Genomic DNA, 18,428 nt, shown 5'->3' with positions numbered 1-18,428 from the left:
CAGTGTATAGAACACACTCCTTGAGGTGCTAAGAAAAAACAATCCCCCATTCCTCCATGACCAGGAACAACATGTCAGTGCATGTCCTTTAATCAAAATGTAGTTTATGGCACAATGATAAGAAGATAGAAGAAACATCACATAACATTTACTTTATCTCTCTCTCATTTAAAAACACAACCGATGTGAGGCCAGCAGGATGTCAAGTCATCAGGATGAAAACCCCTTTTTTGCAGGGTGGAGTGGAGGATAGATAGACATAGACGGGGACACATCAACAGGTCATAAAACCAAACTGCCAACATGACTGACAGGCCGTAAAAAACACAGCCTAATTTGAGTGACTGGTCAATATGACTTTTCTTGGGAGATTGGGGCCAGTGACACTTTGATAAGAATAAAATATTAAAGTCATAAAACAAGGAAACAACTCACTCTTAGAAGAATCAAATGAAGATATTTGGAAAAATGGCAGTAACCGAGCAGATCTGCCATTTACTGCCATATAGGTAACATACTATGGGAGTCAATGGGGGGCAGGATCGGCTCGGTTATTGACATTCTTTCAAATATCTTCCTCTGTGTTTAGCAAAAGAAATACATTTTTACAGGTTTGGAACAAACTGATTGCGAGTAAATTATGACAGCATTTTCATTTTTGGGTAAACTATCCCTTTTAAGACAATGTGACATAATGGGTTCATTTTCAACTGTCACATTACTGAATATTCACACTATAATAACAGCCAACAGAATGCAAACTTTTACATTTGGTTTTCACTGTACATTTTCCCATCCCCTCTACTTTGCCTCTTGCAAACTTGCAGTCAGCTGCATACCTGATCAAACACGACTGGTATTTCCTTTGCATAAGTCAAGTCATGTCATGTCATGTCATGTTATGTTATGTTATTTTTTTATGCATAATGCCTTTAACAGTAGATAAATGTGCAAACAGATTTCAGAAAATAACTAATAAGTCTTACACCCCCAATGAACAGGCGAAAGGTGACGATGACAGGAAAAAGCTATTGTATTGTGCACAGTAGCTCAAGGATGTAAAACACATTACTAAGCAAGAAAATCTGTCACAAGTACTTAGTGTTGATAAATGCCACGTGAATTCACAGGTCAAAATGTTAATAATGGAGAAGTAAAACCTGCAGGCATGTTCAGGCAGAACTTCTGTACTGGCTTTTGTTACATAGCTGCAGTCTTTGGTGTCTTTCCTTAAACATATGAGTAAAACTTGTTAAAATATAAATGTTATAACAATCCAAAACAACACGCTTAAATTTGATAATTGTATGTACACGAAGTATGACAGACTAACACAGAGTGTTTTTTTTACTTATGTTATATTCAAATGATTTAGGTTGTTTACACATTTTACATCTGACCTACTTTGTTTTCCAAGATTGGAAATCCCTCCACTTTTTGCCTTAATCCTTTAGCTTAAATTTAAAATGTCACATGTGTGAAGAATTTGCAGTTTCTTAAGAGGATGACAAGCGACTCTGGATCATTTCTTAAACAAAAAAGCTCAAAGATGGGTGTGTATTCTGGAGGCGTTTTTTAAGGCTAGAGGCGGGGCAAAACTGTATAAAACCTGACCCAAACATTGAAGATCGTGAAATCGTTTGGGTAAACTTTTCTGCACCATCACTTTATTGCAGCCTTGAAGGTAGGTACATTTCTTATTCATATCAAAAATTTGATGTTAACGTCTGTAAATGTAAATAACGTCACTTCCCAAAACGTCTTTGCATCATTGAGTTTTATCAATATTTTCACAAATATTTATAACTTTTATGTGTTGTAACATTTGCATTTTGCCTTTTTTAAAAGAGGTTGGATTACAAAATGCCTCCACCACTGGCTCCACATGGCATGTGCCTAAAAATCATGAATGAGCGTAACACCAAGGGTGGTCTTGGCTTGACAGCAACACCTTTGAATTTCTTGGACCAGGACTATCAGACTTTACAAGATTACTGTCTCAAGAATAACCTGAGATTCGTTGATGAGTTCTTCCCACCAGACTCTCGTTCCATTGGCAAAGACCGGCTGAGTCGGGATCAAATGGCCAAAATAGAATGGAAAAGGCCAATGGTATGTATGCAGAATTGTTCATTCATTCAATTCATTAAAGGCAATACTTTAGAAATCCTTGATAAAATATAACCTCCAATTACAATAGCAAATGGACCATACAACTCCACTAACAAACATTATCTAATATAACATTAAGAGTAACAATGTCTAAAAAAATATTACAAACCCACAATTTTACTTTGACACAGCCTACCAAATGGCAAATACCTGTCTTCGTTTTATTCTTCAGAAAATCTGGAAAGATGCACGGTTTGTTGTCGATGGAGTGTGCAGATTTGACTATGCTCAAGGGAATGTGGGTAAGGGTAATATGATGTATTTGGAATTTACATTGAAAACTTCCAATAATTTCAGTGTATATGGCAATACACATTAATTTCTATGCTATTCACAAACACATACTGTGGCAGACAGGATGGTAATACAGTATATATGATCAATGTGTCTGTAGTATGAATACCTTCTTCTAGGTTTGCATAGTCATGTGACTTATACAGTATGTATGTCTCCAATGAGATGTTAACAACAGATGCGGTTAAACAAGTTTGACTTAATCACAAAGGAAAACTTAAAATGCACTCCTGTGAATCCCACAAAACTACAGAAATTTAGGTTTTAATTTACATTTCACACTCAGCATTGACTAATGGGTTCTTTTATTTTCCCAGTGGGAAACTGCTGGTTTCTCGCTTCTGTAGGGGCTTTAACTTTTCAGAAGCAATTGTTTACGCATATCATTCCACCCGGACAGTCACTTAGCAACAATTATGCTGGAATATTTCACTTCAGGGTAAAATATTATAATTATTATATTCTGAATATTTAAATATAATTCATAAGACTAAACAATCTCTCTTTATATATATGTATATATAATTTTGTATAGATTTGTAGTCTTTGGCATATTATCTTTATTAAGCATCAAAAACCAAAACAATGCTATTTCTCACACTTTTTCCTGCTTAACTTCACAGTTTTGGAGGTTTGGAAGATGGTATGATGTTGTGATTGATGACAAACTGCCTACAATTGATGGCAAACTCCTTTTTGTACAATCAAAAACAAATAATGAATTTTGGCCTGCCTTGTTGGAAAAAGCTTATGCCAAGTAAGTGCCTGAAGTTACCTTACTTTGGATTATTTGGTATCTTTTAAATGTTATGTCAAGTGCTTTGACAAATGTAATGTGGTTATAATTGAAAAAAAAACACTTGTGCACGCTTGTCTGTTACAAACTCACACACACACACCCATATACGTATATATATATATATATATATATATATATATATATATATATATATATATATATATATACTGTATAAAATAAAACATATAAATAAATGTTACAGGGTGTGCGGGTCTTATGCTGACATGCATGCTGGTCGGGTGTCTGAGGCCCTGTCGGACTTTTCAGGTGGGGTGCACATGCACTTTGACCTTAAATCAGCTCCTGCTGACTTATGGAATATGATGTACCGTGCAAGCCAGGCAGACGCCCTCATGGGATGCGAAACCGCAGGGGTAAGCAGCGACTACTTGTTAGGACAGTGGGAGATTTTATACTATGTGGGACAAAAACATTATATCCATCCCAACCAAGCAATACATTTACAATAAGTCATCTGTCTACGAACTACTTTTTTGTGTTTTTCTTATACCCAGGGTGGACGTGAAAGTGTATTAGCAAATGGCATCGTAATGGGGCATGCTTACACCATCACAGGAGTTTATCAGGTAAGCCTGCAGACTCTATTTACATTACCATCCAGTTTATCAGGTCTCAAGGAAATAGCTCAGGGACAAAATCTAGTGAAATATGTATTTTTTACAGTTGTTGAATTACTTTGAATGATCTGTAGCAATGCAATATTTCAACATCACACACGCACAAACAAGCCTGTGCATTACAGCAAGACATTGGAGGAAATAAACTTTGTGGTATGTTTTAAAAAACACTTGCAACAAGTGCCAATTCTTCACAAATAGCATAAGCAGTCAATTAAAGACATTCTCACAAACATTACCTGTCATAACCACTAAAAAAAGGTGACCTCAATTGGTAGCTCAACTGACCTTCCTGCCTCGTTTTGCTATGTCTGACATCGGCCAAAGCGCTCGCAATGCACCAAGGAATAATTATCGTGAAATGATATGCATCCGAAGTATACATGTAGGTCACCTGTCAATCAAACAGGTGGAGGGTTGTGATTCACAATTCAGACCAGATTACAAGGCTTTGACAATAGTGAGGTATGACTTCAGTTCAAAATAAAGGGTTAGCAAACTCTCTCTCATTGCAGAAAATATTTAAACATCTACTGTACTTAACAGGCAATGAGTGGAAGACATCCAGTCCAGCTGGTGAGACTGTTCAACCCATGGGGAAACACAGAATGGACTGGAGATTGGAGTGACAAGTAAGAGCTGTTTTGCATAAAAATTCTGACTGTAACCAGATCTTAAAAATGCCTTCTTAGGACATCAACAAACATTGCTTTCCTTGTGAATTAGTCAACATTAAGTTCACATGTTTTATTCCTATATATAAAATAATGCATACAAATACTACATACATTGACTAAAATTTATTAATTATTGAATGCATTACACAAAGGTAGAATGTCGGTGGATGAAATCAAGTCCCTTGGCCCTACCTATTATTTCAGAAGTCGTTTCACTTGGAAAGTTAAACATGCTTTTGAAGAAAATTATATCATTTGTATTTTGTGGAACATTATTCTAATGCTGTGTACGTCATTTATTTAGCTCACCTTTGTGGAACACAGTGAGTGATCGAGACCGCAGAAAGCATCTTGCGGCTGAAAATGGAGAGTTCTGGTGGGCATAAACCATGTTTTCATATAAGATGTTCTTGTACGTTTAAATCAGGAATTACATTATGACTATAATTGACTCAGTTTGTGTTTAGGATGTCAATGAATGATTTCATCAAATGTTATGACAACATGGATATTTGCTCTCGCTGTCCTGATTTTCTGGAAGATACCCCTCAATGTCACTGGACATCTAAGTACCACTATGGCCGTTGGGTAACCGGGAGTACAGCTGGTGGCGACATGAGTTATAAAGGTATAAATGAACAGATTAAGGAACACATTTTTTTATTGGAAAGCGTAGCACTTATGCTTTATGTTAGTAAAGCTAAGTGTTAAAGATAGTTTAACGTTTATAGTAAACAAAAGACACTAGTAAGCACAAAAAGATTTTAGTTGAAGACTTTCTTAAGTCATCAGAGTTAGATTTATCTCTTGAGAAAACGCCCCAGTAATCCTGTGTGTATCGTCTAGAATTTCAGAAAACATTTCAGAATACATGCTCAGATTTGTCAAAATACCACAGTCTGCAAAGTCAGAGTTTAATGTAAACCCAAACATAGTTTTTCAAATTCCTTAAAAATGTCATTTTCCGAGCTTCACATATTTCATTGCCCTAAAAATAAGTACCAAGAATATATGGAACAAAACTGAGACTGTCAAGTAATTCAGTCGTCCAACATTAAGCAAGTACATCATTAAAGGTATCAATTGAAAGATTATATACTCAACATGGTGATACATGTTGTTCAGTCCTGCTTCTAGAAATATACTCCTACATTTCAAACTTTGCTTCTAACTCTTTTACTGTACTTTACTGTAATTCTATACAGAGACTTTTTGTAGAAATCCCCAGTTTTGGCTGAGGGTAAGTGAAATGAGTAAGGGATGTGAGGATGGCCACAACAATGTACTGGTGTCCCTGATGCAGATACCCGACAAAAGAAACAGACGGAGTGTTTCAATCCAAGCGATCGGCTTCAGTGTGTTTGCGGTTAGTAATACAGAACAAGCGTAATGCAGTGCATGAAGAGTTCTGCATTTTATAAAATGTGCAGTGACTTTTTGCGAGGTGGCTATTCTTATGAATTAGTACGATGTGAAATGTACGATTATTAGAAAATAATCAATACTGAAGCCCCTCATCTTTATCGGCCCCTAAACCTGACGTCCCTGGGAAGATAACAAATCATACTAAGAATTAATACGCATTAGCCACCTTGTAAAATTGTTCAGAATTCCCTAAATAGGTGTTGGTTCACACAGATCGTCACCTAAGAATTAAGGTTCTATCTGACATTTTGGTCAGCATCAAAATTGAGTTATTCACATATTCTTATGTGTACATTTTGACACTTTTTTTTAAGAAAACAAAAAGGTTCTATCTACAAAATCAAATTATGTTAAGGTTCTAACTGCGAGCCAATCAGAACGCAGAATGCCCAGAAGAGGACAGGATTCAGTGACCGTGGGAAATATCTGAGGAAATATTTTTTTAAAGAAACCTCAAGGTTGATTATTTCTTAATTTTCTTGTTAAGGAGCTCAAACTACATTCTTTATTTGGGTTTTAGGTTTTGTTAAGGAGTTTATTGTTATATTTAGCTATGGACTAACACTAGCTTCCTAATTCCTACGGCGGTGTCTCAATCAGCTCCATAGCTTCTTATTTTTGTGATTGGATGCAGCAAAATTGCACAAAAATCCAGAAGCTACAAACTTCACTCGATGTTGCCGGCACTTTGGGAACAACTTTAAAGGCGATTTTCCCATTTTTTTTGTAATTTACCCCAACAACCAAACCAATTGAACTTTTATTTGTTCAACTTTTATATCTCAAAAATCTAAATTTAACAAATTGACCCATAAGACTGGTTTGTTGTCCAGGGTCACAAATAGTCAACAATGTCAACAGTCTTGATTACAACAATAAACATTATTATGTTCAAGTTTAAGTTCAATTCACATTTAAAAACAACCATGGTTGACCAAAGTGCTTCAAAATGTCCAGAGGCAATCACACACAAGCACCACGAATACAATAGGAAAAATTATAATAATAGTAATATAAATATATATATTTAATATAAAAACATCACAATGTCTCTGCTCAGCCTTTTATAAAAGCCAAAGAATACAGGTGTGTCTTAAGTAATGACTTAAAAATGCCAACAGTCTGAGCAGTTCAGGTAAAGTGTACAGGTAAACCACATTCCACAAATTTGATGCCACCACTGAAAAGGCACGGTCACCGTTATTTCTCAACCTGGTTCTCTGAACATCAAGAAGCATCTGATTGCACGACCTAAGTGCTCTTACAGGTACGTGTACATTCAAAAGCTCGGATAAATAAATAGGCGCTAGCCCATTTAAGATCTTAAAAACAAATAACAACATTTTTAAATCAATCCTGAAACGAACAAGAAGCCAGTCTAGTGAGGCTAACACTGGGGTAATGTACTTTTTAGTCCCAGTCAAAAGTCGAGCTGCTGCATTTTGGACTAACTGTAAACGTTTAAGAGATGACTGATCCACACCAACATATAAAGAGTTACAATAGTCTGTCCCACCTTCTGTGGAATAAAGTCTAAATTAGATTACAGCACCTGCTGTCTGTCTAAGGCTTAAGCCAACGGAAACTTAATGGTTCCTGCAATAATGTTAAGAATTACCAATCATATATCTAACCATATTCTACACTAGATAAAACAAATAGCATCGTGTCGCTTGGAAATGTATTGCTTTAATTAATGTTTTGCAGATAGAACCTTATGATTCTAAGCAGAAAGTGATTTTTCTGAATCAGAATGTTGCATCTGCGTTTGACCTGTTCCAATAAATCCCACTTTCAAATTTCTGAAAATCATGATATTGTACATTTAGGGTCACCTTCACACATGAAAGACATTTTTCCCCATATAGGTTTTGCTTTATAAAATGCAAAAACTTTGAATCTCAGTATCTCAAAACTACTCAGATCCCAGATAGAACCTATTTAATTCTAAGGGGACGAGGTGTCCTAATACCACAGATGGTCAAATATGTTTTTCTTACATTTAAACAATGATCAAAACGTATTAATCTTTTTTTCTACTTTTACAGATTCCACCAGAGGCAAGTAAAATGAACACACTCGTTTAAAAAATGAACCCACTTTACATGTTTAGTTAATACTTCTTGACATTTCTTTGACCGAATTTTTTATTATTATCCTGAAGATGCAATCTGAAGGAAAATTTGGAGCAAGCTTCTTCTCTAAGGGAAAGCCTGTGGAAACCAGCGGGCAGTTTGAGTACACAAGACAGGTGATGAAATTCTTTAGACTGGAGCCAGGACAGTATCTCATTGTACCATCCACTCATACCCCCAATCAAAACGCTGAATTCTTCCTCTCCATTCTCTGCAAAAATGAGATCCACATGGAGTAAGTTACTTTATTTTTCACTTAGCTTTATCGTCCTTGAGAGAAAAACAAGAGCAGAAAAAATATCCACCATGATAAGAACATAATTACTGCAGGGAAACAAAGTTTTTATACACTACATGTCTGTTTTCTTAGTCCTGAAACAAATAAAGATCAGTACACAAAGGGTGGAGGAGGTAATGGCAGTGTTTATTAAACCACCCCAATTTTATTCAAACTATGTTTTTTGTGCTTGTAAAAAATGTGAATAGACCAAAACATAATCTTTGTTGTAAACAGTACAATACAGTTAATGTTACCTGTTTTGTTGCTTTAAAAGGTTTTTTACTTTGTTTCAGAAAAGACACAGAAAGAACTGAGAAAGACTTTCTTGTGGATTTTACAGAGGTAATAGGATGGATCTGGTCCATTTTGTTATGTTGCCATAGACATTTGTGGAAGTGTGACATTCTAACAATTCAATTGCAGGGCGTTGTTGACCAATACTCACACCTTGAAATATTTGCAATTTGCAGTTACGGTTAAATCTAAAAAAAACCATAATAAAATAAACAAACACAACAAACTCAATAATATATGTAATGCTTTTCATTTTCTAGCCCATCTTTTTAGTGCAGTTTTGACTTGTGGTTTGCATCTCCCACAAGTCACTGCAGGGAACTGCATTTAATTTCCACGCATCTGCCGATCAAAACGTTTCACTCTTGATTTCACTTTTGTGTTTAGGTTCCTTACACTGATCATGTGGATGAAGAATCCATACATGTAAAACAAAATGTTACATTGTTTCGACAATATTCTGATCAGGTAAATGCAATCGGCACATTTTAAACGACAAAATATGATGCCGTGCTATTTGCATCAGGAATGTGAAATGTTATCTGAGGATTAAAACCTGAAATGTCTTGATTCTATATAGTACAAAGATGTCGATGCTTGGCGACTTCAGCAACTTCTACACCAAAACCTGTTTGGAGGTGAGAGTTTCAAAAACACTTCAAAAAGCATTAATTCATGTTTTTTTATTCAACTAAAAAATGTCAAAAAAAGTCCTGTGACAGCCAGACTCAACTACAAGATTCTGAGAAAGTTACAAATTATATGAAATGCATAAATTTTTAAGCAAAGACCTTTTAGTTTGAATCCATTGCTGAGTTAAACTTCTTTCTTGTATTTTTTGTAGGGAAGTATTGTTGTTATTTTGCTATATTAACCAGTCACATTTTATGCTTCGTTTATTACAGGAACAAAATCTGTCGCTTAATTTATCACATCACATAATATCACATCTCCAAAATGTGACTGTCAGCATCCTGCCTGTTGTTCCCTGTTTTGGCCACTAGTGGCTCCCATTGCACCTTAGTTTGATCCTTGGTTTATTTTTATTTAAGTTATTTTTGCACCTGTGTCTCGTTTCCCCTGAGTGTATTTAAACCCTAAGTTTTCTTCGCTCTGAGTTTGAATGTTTGTATTGCTTAGCTTTGGGATTGTAGACTTTTCACTTACTCGGGAAAGAACTTTCGGAGACCTGGCTTTGGTCATTTTTTGGCTTTTGTGGCTACTGCTTAAAGTCCTTTTTGAGTTTTCTATTTTTGCGTTATCTATTTTTGCGTTGTGGATTATCCTTTTTGGTTTAATCAACTTTATTACAAGACTTGCTGTGTCTGACTTACCTTCTGGGTCCGTGACAGTTTCTCTTATCGGAGACCCGAGTTCGTGCCTGGCTCCTGACAGTAACTGTTAAAATTTCATCATGCATTTCTCTTTTGTGATTCATATCTTTTAGGAGACTCAAAAGTTTCTGAAGGATTTGGTGTGGATACTTGTAGAAGTTTGATTGCCATGTCAGATGTATCCTTTATTTCTCTATCATCATTATTATTATTATTTTGCAGTGCTAAATAGATCTGCTCAAAACCCTAACCCCAACAAACTATTTAGTACAGGTACACTTATAAACTTTCTTTGACCGTAACTATTAGTCTTCTATCGCTGGAAAACTTGATGGATCAGAATTCATGCGTCTGTGGAATCAAATTCTCAAATTCAAGGTGAAGAATGGTGAATTGTAGCCTTTTTATCTTTTACATGTGCAAAATGATCTCTATTTTTCTATTATTTTAAAGGAAATCTTCTACAGCATGGATTCCACAAAAGATAATGTTCTATCTGTGAATGAGCTGAGAAATGCATTAGAGAAAACAGGTAAATGCTTGTATATTTTTTGTGGCACCAACAAAGAAGCGCTCCATTGTGTACTTTTGTACGTTTACATGGGTGTTAAAGGAAAAGTACTTTATTTACCTCAGGCATGAATTTAAATGAAGACATCCTGACTCTCATGACTGTGAGATACGGCGGTGCATCAGAACAGATTTCTCTGGAGGGCTTCATATGCCTTGTCATGCGTTTGAACTGTATGGCTAGTAAGTACGACTACTGTTGCAAGGCAATATTCTCTATTAAGTTGTTGGATTAGACTGTTATATTAGCGGTTAATAGAGAAATAAGGGAAACTTTGGAATATTGTTTAGATATTTGTACTATACTGTAAATAGTTCTTGTGCCTTCTCCACATTTCCAGTGCTGTTGGATTTGAAAAGTTGGAAGGATTATGTTATAAACCCTTTTAGCCAACACTTATTTAGGATTTCTCAAAAAGTGAACCAATTTAAAGGGATAGATCACACGAAAATGAAAATTCTGTCATCGATTACTCCCCCTCAGGTTGTTCTGCTGAACAAAAAGGAAGATGTTTGGAATAATGCAGTCAAACAGATCTCATCCCCCCTTTACTGCCATAGGTGGGAACATAATTCCTAGTGGAGTCAGTGGGCGAAGAGATCTGTTTGGTTACTGACATTCTTTCACATTTCTTTCTCTGTGTTCATGAGAACAAAGACAATAAAGATTGTTAACACAGCGCAATCATGTCAAATAATTGTATTTGTTTGTTAGCAACTGTATCTACATTGTTTACAGGATCATGTTCTTATCTAAAATTGTCCATTGAGGCCCTATACTGTACTCAAATTAAATGTTTTATTAACTGTTTGTATTAGGCATATTCCAGAGACTCTGTGATGGAGGAAAGGTGACTCTTGACGAGAGTGAGGTAATACTATATTCAACATCTCATTATTTCTAGTATTGACCGCCATATTCAAGAGTTTCTAACAAGCGTGCTTGATTTTTACGTCCTCTTGTTTTTGCGTTTTAGTGGATAAGACTAACCATGTATTCATGAGGTCGGCCTGCCAAGAGATTTACCAACAAATGCTAGAAGCGACTTCAGAATTAAAAAGTCAGAAGAAAACAACTCGTAAAAGAACAACTTTCTTTCATTGCTGTATTGCAGTTAGTAAGCAAGTGTTAAAAAAATAATGTAATCCTATTAATGTAGTATTTTGACATGCCTGCTGTTTTTTTTACAATATAACAATTTATGGCTGTTTAAATCTTCATGCTCCAGAACTGACAAAAAGATACACAGACCAGAATATGAGTTATTTACTGAAAAACAAATAACCGATCACTTAGCAGGAGGTTGAGCAAACAAGACAGAATTTGAGTGAACTGTTCATAATCTGTTGTAAATATTGATGATTTCTGCTGAGATTTCCAACAGTGACCTCTGTTGATGGGTTGCTTGGGATAGATTTACCTCTGTTTATACTGTGTTCCTCTTCCTATCTGTGAGAATTATTTAGTGGATCTGTACCCAAGTGTTTCTTTTCGATCATGGTAATGTTAAAATGTCTATCGTGGTGAGATACTGTATATGAGTCCACTGTTCATTGTTACAATACACTATATCTAACCATATAAATCCATACCATAATCGGCTGGGGGTTATCTGTCTAACTATCCGTAGTAACACAATTCCACCTTCACAATTATTTTAAAATAACGTGGGAGTCGGTCCTCGCTAAAATGTGCGGATGAATGTGTGTAAATTAAACACCCAAAGAGAGGCCACTCGCCTCCAGTTGCACATCCCGGAGTAGTACCATCTGAAGATTGTTGGCAAGGAGGAACTATTGGGGAGTTAGACGCTGGAGATACGTGTGGCACACTCTACCATGTCTTCCTTCTCCAGCCCTGCCTACTACGGCTTTATGCGTCCCAGGTGAGTGACGTCATAACACAATGCAAAATCAACTTACGGCTGATACTAGCTTTGCTCTGAATTCATAATTGTGTAGATGTTTCAATAGGTTTCTTTGAGCTTCTAAACTAAAATGTTCAAGCTTTAAAATTAATAAGTCAATACTTGTTTTTTTACAGAATTTTTTAGTTTATTTTTGAAAATCCGGTCAAATATCGTAAAATTACAGGAAAAGACAGCAAAAGGAAAAGAAAAACAGGAAAAACTTCATTTTAAATGTAATTTGACACAGAATTTCACATTTACATTTCTGGTGGCCTATAGCTGCCGGAAAATTAGATTTTTTTACGAGATTTCTGTTACAGTGAATTTTACAGTAAATTATTTCCAAGACTACAGTATGAAAAACTTTTATACAGTAACAAGAAACATCCCTTCTAGCATAAAATCTCAATGGAAGCTAGTTCCTCTAGAAAGGAACCAGCTGGGTGAATGTTTTTAAGAATCTTACGAACCTTTGTCTTTGGGGAAGCTGAAATGGTTATTTTATGGGAGCGCAGTGAAGAGCCTTTTGTGGCACCTTTATTTTTCATAGTGCAACGCAAAACGAAAACACACAGAGATTTCTGGGACTGTATTTTTAGTTTTCATCTCATAAAATATCTTTTTTACAGATGATAACCCAAAAACATCATCTTGCTCTCTCTTCAATGAAAATTATAATTTCTTTTTACATTTATGCTTTGTGAAAACAGATAGGACAAAGGACGCCGTTTCACCCGAACTAATTGTGCTCGGTACAATCAGGTACTCCCCGGGTTCCAGCGTGAAGAACATCATCACCTCTCTCAAATTTATAAACGAGTTGGTCTTCGCCACAATCTTTCTACGACTGAAGAATGAAATTGAATATTTCCCACTGTCGTCTTTCATCTAAATGAGAAAAATAAACTTTATTACTAGAGTACCTTATCAATGAACTAACAAAATCTTATTTGGAGTCATTTAGTTGTGAATTCATTTGTACTTGCCTCTGGTGGTATCTGTGAAAGTAAATACAATAATATTTAAAATATGTATGTACAGAAAGCACATCATCAACTTCACACTGCATACTTACTACACACAAATATGCCTTTAATTTCTATATATAGAAATCTCATCCAGTCATACTGACCTCATAAACAAGGAATCCTATAAACAGGTGGGGAATCTGTTTTCTGTGTCTGTTGTCATGGTTCTGCATGAGAGACACTAGTATGTTTTCAGGGCACTCCCCACCAGCACAGTTCTCACCGGGCTTCTCAATCCTTACACGGAACTGAGGATTTTTCCAAATTCCCCCTTTAAGCACATGCGATTTCAGTCATTTATATCTGGGCAATTCTATACAAATGTCGACCTTCACAAAAAACACAGTTTGCTATTATGACCAGGAGCATGATTACCTATGCCACCAGCGGTCTCAGCTGTCCATTGGCCGATATGGTATTGGGAGCTCCAAGAACATTTAGAAGAGCCATTCAGAAAATCAGGAGAGAGACAGCAGATATCCATGGATTTAAAGCTATTGGTGTAATCTTCCATTGACATCCTGCAAAAACATATTTGCCTTTCTGAATAAACTTCTTTTTAAGTTAAGGTTATTAGAAAACTGTTCATGCTTACCAGAATTCCCCATTATCAGCCACAGAAAGGCAGTTTCTGCTGTCATTTGCACTCACTGTCTTCCACAGGGGTGATCTGAAAATGATTATCCAATAATGTAAAATAATAAGTATTTACATTCTGTGAAGGTGTTTCAGGCATGTCAATTGGGATAAACTCCAGGTCAGAAGACAGCACCCCCAATTTCTTTTACAACAGCAAATCTAAAAGCCAGATATGTCAATTGAACTATGCATATGATGGAGCCATACTTTAAAAAATCTTTAATTTATTTTAAATTATTTGTTACCAAACTACTTGGATCTTAACGTTTGCTTTCAATTTCTATGTAAAGGCATTCTAGGCATGTCAGGGTAGATTAAAAAAATGTCCCGGCTGGCTTGGAAATGCATTAAGAGTGAAGATGTGGAGGTCTCAAAATTAGGATAATGAATGGATGGTTAATGAAGACTTTTTCCTGTGAATATGCTGCCAAATGCATGAAAAGATCTTACTGGTCACTCCAGCTCCCTGTCCATTCACCCTTTCCCCATGGGTTGAACATCCTCACCAGCCTAACCGGCTGATCTTTAGATGTTACCTGTTGAACACAACCATACTTTTAGTATCATATAGAGTGCAGTCATTAGGGCTTGGTTGTACAAAATTGGAAAAGTGAAGCTTATTCACACAGACTCAAATAAGAAGAAAATCAGTATGCCAAAATGTATTCAGCTAGCATGAAAGAAAAATAAACAAAATTATACCTTTTCATGATATCAAGATTTCTACATGATTTTCATCACAATAAATCAATAAATGTTGATTTAAAAATAATAATAATAATGGTATGGCCAATGAATCACACTCGAAATACGAATTTCGTAGGGATACACAGAGATGGAATACTGTTAAAAAATTGAGGCTTACCTGACATACACCTGTCACTGTGTAGGCATGACCTTCAACTATGCCATTAGGTAACACTGTGTTTTGAAATGTTTTCTAATATTACAAAAAAACATGTAAAATCAGATTACATAACATTTTTATATTTTTGTGGGGAGGGGATGCATTAACTTTAAACATAAGGAAAACGATCTGAATGTGAGTACTTTCATTTGCTATCTACGTTCAAGCAAATGTGACAACCAGGAAGCTTACCCCTCGAGGTGTGCTACACCCCATGAGAGTTTTTGATTTGAATGCAGATTCCATCATATTCCACAAATTTGCAGGCGCTTCATTTATTTCGTAGTTTATGTGCACCCCTCCGCTGAAGTCAATGAGAGCCTCGGATACAAATCCACCACGTAAGTCAGCAAAAGATCCGCACACCCTGTAAAGGCAATTCATTTTACAGTACATTAATGCCAGAATGTCAGACATTCTGTCCTACACTTGTCCTTCCAGCCACTTTCTGATTCAATTTAACACTTTCATTAGCTTTCAATACAACCTACAAACTCTACAATGTAAAGAAACTGCCTAATTTTACCGCAGCTGGGTTACCGGTAAAATACTGTAAAATATTTGTCTTGAAAAATTACATGTTTTTCGTGTTATTTTACACCCTTTTTGTAAGTTCAGTCAAATAAAAAGTATATGTGGAAAATCTTTAAAATAAACCAGTAAATTCTGTGAAATTATATTTTTTATGTATACAATTTATATATAGGATGTTATGGCACCTACTTTGCATAAGCTTTCTCCAGTAAGGCAGGCCAAAACTCATTAGCGAATTTGGAACTGACAAAAATAAGTTTGTTATTAATTGTTGGAAGTTGGTCGTCGATGACCACATCGATCCACTTCCCGAACCGCCAGAACTGATCAACAAATGACCAAATTCAAAGTGTATGTCAATGAGTGAAAATATGATGAAGGAAAATAAAGAAAATCGTGAAAGAGGTATTCACCCTAAAATGAAATATTCCGGCATAATCCTTGCTGAATGACTGTTCAGGTGGAATGACTCGGTCCATCATATCCTTCTGAGAACTAATAGCCCCCATTGAGGCTAAAAACCAGCAGTCTCCTTAACACATAAAATAACTTGATTATGCTTCTGCACAAAACTTGTACTTGTACTATTATTATTGCTGAACTGGAGGATTCACGCCCTTTTGTTTTGTAAAAAAGGCAACCACGTGTAGTGTCATACTGTAGTAGCCAGACATGAATGTAGACCTACCTAATTTAGATCCCTGGGCATAGTCAAATCTGGACACTCCATCTACAACAAGACGTGCTCGGTACAACATAATTTCCTTAAAATGGAGAAATATGGAATAAATTGAAATGACGGGTATACAAAAAGCACAGAGAGAGAATGTAGTGCATGCTACAGTATAAGTGAAACACTCCAGTCAGTTTTTTCCATATTTCCATGCTTTTGTTCAAAGCCGTCAGTATTTTTGAATTATGTTAAACAGCAAACTTCATGTGTTGTATATGTGTCTTTCATTCCAATTATTTCAATCTTAAAGAAACACCTAATGGCAGAATACTTAATCCCTAGGGTTCAAAGCAATGCAGAAATACTTCTAGACAGTTTTTACATACTGATGCTCTTTTCCATTTGACTTGGGCCATATCCTTATCGGACAGCAACCCCGTGCCAATGGAGCTGCTATTTGCAGGGAAAGACTCATCGGTGAAGAGCATTTTCTTGGAGCAGAGGCTTCGGTGCATGGTCTGGTAGTCTTGATCCAGGAACTTCACTGGGTTGTTTAAAGAACCCACGGCATTTTCAGGTGTTTTGTTTACACCAGGGGGAGGCATTTTTTACGGAAGACCCTTTTTAAAAAGACATAAATGCACACAGTTTTACATTTCTATGTCACCCAAAGACAATCCGTACCTCTGCTATTTTGTTTGTTACATTAATACAATTACAATTAAAACATTTATAACAGTTTAGGCCTTGTTCTTATTGGTGGTTGGTTAATCATCAAGTTATCTTATTAGTGGTGGTCTTATCGTTTGTCAGTCTGCATGATGAAAACATTTTATTAATACTGTAAGTTATTATACAAACCCACACGCATGCACACACAAACACACAGATCTAAAATAAGGTGCCCTTGACCCAATAAATGTAGTCAGCAAACATTAAAAACATTTTAAAAGATACAGATTTTTATGTGTAAAACATTGAGAAAATGTTTTAAAACACACACTCACACACACACACACTGAACAAACGTGTGATAACATGCAACAACTTGAGTGGTACAGAAATTAGGAAATGTTTTGCAAGCAACAATTTTCATCTTCAGTAAACTTGAAAGTGGCATTTGATTGGTGATATTATGGGTTTAGTAACGGCGATAATAAGACTTTATCAGAGGCTTCATGAGTATTTTTTTTAAATATATAAAAAAACAAAATGCCTCCCAATACACATTGTTTTAGTGAAGCCACAAGATAATTTTGCCATAATATTTCACATATGTCTATTTTATTTAGTAATTATATATTTATTTGATGTTATGCATGTATGTAGAGGGTAGGCACACATTTATACATTATGTCCTCCTTATAAAGCATTTGAACATTGAAAACAAAAACATTTCCAGTAAAAAGATATTTTAGCATACGTTACCTTCACAGATCCAACAAATAAAAACCACAGAAAGTTTCCCTGTAGGAGAATGAATTATGACTGCGAGTCTTTATACTTTTTATCTACTGCTCTACACTTCTTTAAAGGCATCTGCAGTGTTCCAAAAACCCCACCCCCATTTTCCTTTGCTTCTGCACACACCCATTTACATGGTATAGCAAAAACACCTAATTAAAAAGACAATTGGTGTGGCTTCCTCAGGCTATACCGAGAAACACGCATTCGTAAAGTTTCGGAGAAACTAGTAACTTTGTATTAGCATCTATCATGCTATTGCTCTTGTATGACATAGCGCTTATTGCTCCCTGAATTCTTTGGATAAAGGCATCTGCTAAATTACTAAATGTAAATGTACAAAGCAGTGCAGAGCAGTTCTCTTTTCACTTTCACCTAAATACATTTTCATGTGGCATGGTCAATCATTTTTCTGGTCCCATTGAATTATCTACTTTTTGTATAAATAACTACTGTATAAGACTGCGAAATATGTTTACTTAAAGACGGTATATGAAATAACTCATGATTCTCAATACCATTCTCAGAACTCATGATTCGTTACTACAATTAACATTAAGTCACCATCCAAAGTCAATATTATGATGATTCATCAATCATATTTTATTATTTGACTCATCATCCCAGCTAAAATCAAATGTCATGACTTCATCTA

The 18,428-nt window shown here is 35.7% G+C and overlaps 3 protein-coding genes across 3 annotated transcripts; 2 read left to right on the top strand and 1 right to left on the bottom strand.

Annotated features, from left to right (window-relative positions):
- Positions 1-1,630: 1,630 nt before the first annotated feature.
- Positions 1,631-6,991, top strand: LOC306895904 (calpain-1 catalytic subunit-like). The gene is made up of 11 exons (XM_079459485.1): positions 1,631-1,684; positions 1,849-2,112; positions 2,345-2,414; positions 2,784-2,905; positions 3,090-3,223; positions 3,468-3,639; positions 3,781-3,852; positions 4,450-4,535; positions 4,885-4,956; positions 5,048-5,208; positions 5,786-6,991. Exons 2-11 carry the CDS (start codon positions 1,864-1,866, stop codon positions 5,968-5,970), a joined length of 1,323 nt encoding a protein of 440 aa, XP_079315611.1. The 5' UTR covers positions 1,631-1,684; positions 1,849-1,863; the 3' UTR covers positions 5,971-6,991.
- A 105-nt stretch (positions 6,992-7,096) lies between these two features.
- On the top strand, positions 7,097-12,221 carry LOC306895906 (calpain-13-like). Its single transcript, XM_079459488.1, has 10 exons — positions 7,097-8,375; positions 8,714-8,762; positions 9,102-9,182; positions 9,295-9,352; positions 10,162-10,226; positions 10,358-10,426; positions 10,502-10,580; positions 10,685-10,801; positions 11,438-11,490; positions 11,596-12,221. Exons 1-10 carry the CDS (start codon positions 8,170-8,172, stop codon positions 11,620-11,622), a joined length of 804 nt encoding a protein of 267 aa, XP_079315614.1. The 5' UTR covers positions 7,097-8,169; the 3' UTR covers positions 11,623-12,221.
- A 437-nt stretch (positions 12,222-12,658) lies between these two features.
- On the bottom strand, positions 12,659-17,825 carry LOC306895903 (calpain-14-like). The gene is made up of 12 exons (XM_079459484.1): positions 17,738-17,825; positions 16,696-16,929; positions 16,325-16,400; positions 16,050-16,168; positions 15,826-15,959; positions 15,295-15,469; positions 15,061-15,135; positions 14,646-14,731; positions 14,152-14,226; positions 13,932-14,077; positions 13,657-13,827; positions 12,659-13,416 (listed from the first exon to the last, which is right to left on the bottom strand). Exons 2-12 carry the CDS (start codon positions 16,912-16,914, stop codon positions 13,370-13,372), a joined length of 1,323 nt encoding a protein of 440 aa, XP_079315610.1. The 5' UTR covers positions 16,915-16,929; positions 17,738-17,825; the 3' UTR covers positions 12,659-13,369.
- Between the last annotated feature and the right edge of the window lie 603 nt (positions 17,826-18,428).

Source organism: Barbatula barbatula (genome assembly GCF_947034865.1).
Source record: "Barbatula barbatula genome assembly, chromosome: 6".
NCBI lineage: Eukaryota > Metazoa > Chordata > Actinopteri > Cypriniformes > Nemacheilidae > Barbatula > Barbatula barbatula.
Note: the sequence above shows the minus strand (reverse complement) of the source record. Positions and strands in the feature narration are given on the sequence as shown.

Bases quoted from the DNA above. Each gene is read 5' to 3' on its own strand.
- LOC306895904 (XM_079459485.1), top strand. From the start codon at position 1,864: ATGCCTCCACCACTGGCTCCACATGGCATGTGCCTAAAAATCATGAAT. The intron at 2,415-2,783 runs GTAAGGGTAATA...TTATTTTCCCAG, and splicing joins CTATGCTCAAGGGAATGTGG to TGGGAAACTGCTGGTTTCTC. The intron at 3,224-3,467 runs GTAAGTGCCTGA...TAAATGTTACAG, and splicing joins TTGGAAAAAGCTTATGCCAA to GGTGTGCGGGTCTTATGCTG.
- LOC306895906 (XM_079459488.1), top strand. From the start codon at position 8,170: ATGCAATCTGAAGGAAAATTTGGAGCAAGCTTCTTCTCTAAGGGAAAG. The intron at 8,763-9,101 runs GTAATAGGATGG...TTTTGTGTTTAG, and splicing joins TTCTTGTGGATTTTACAGAG to GTTCCTTACACTGATCATGT. The intron at 11,491-11,595 runs GTAATACTATAT...TTTGCGTTTTAG, and splicing joins TGACTCTTGACGAGAGTGAG to TGGATAAGACTAACCATGTA.
- LOC306895903 (XM_079459484.1), bottom strand. From the start codon at position 16,914: ATGCCTCCCCCTGGTGTAAACAAAACACCTGAAAATGCCGTGGGTTCT. The intron at 15,470-15,825 runs GTAGGTGCCATA...TTGCCTTTACAG, and splicing joins CTGGAGAAAGCTTATGCAAA to GGTGTGCGGATCTTTTGCTG. The intron at 13,417-13,656 runs GTATGACTGGAT...TTTCTCATTTAG, and splicing joins ATTCCTTGTTTATGAGGTCA to ATGAAAGACGACAGTGGGAA.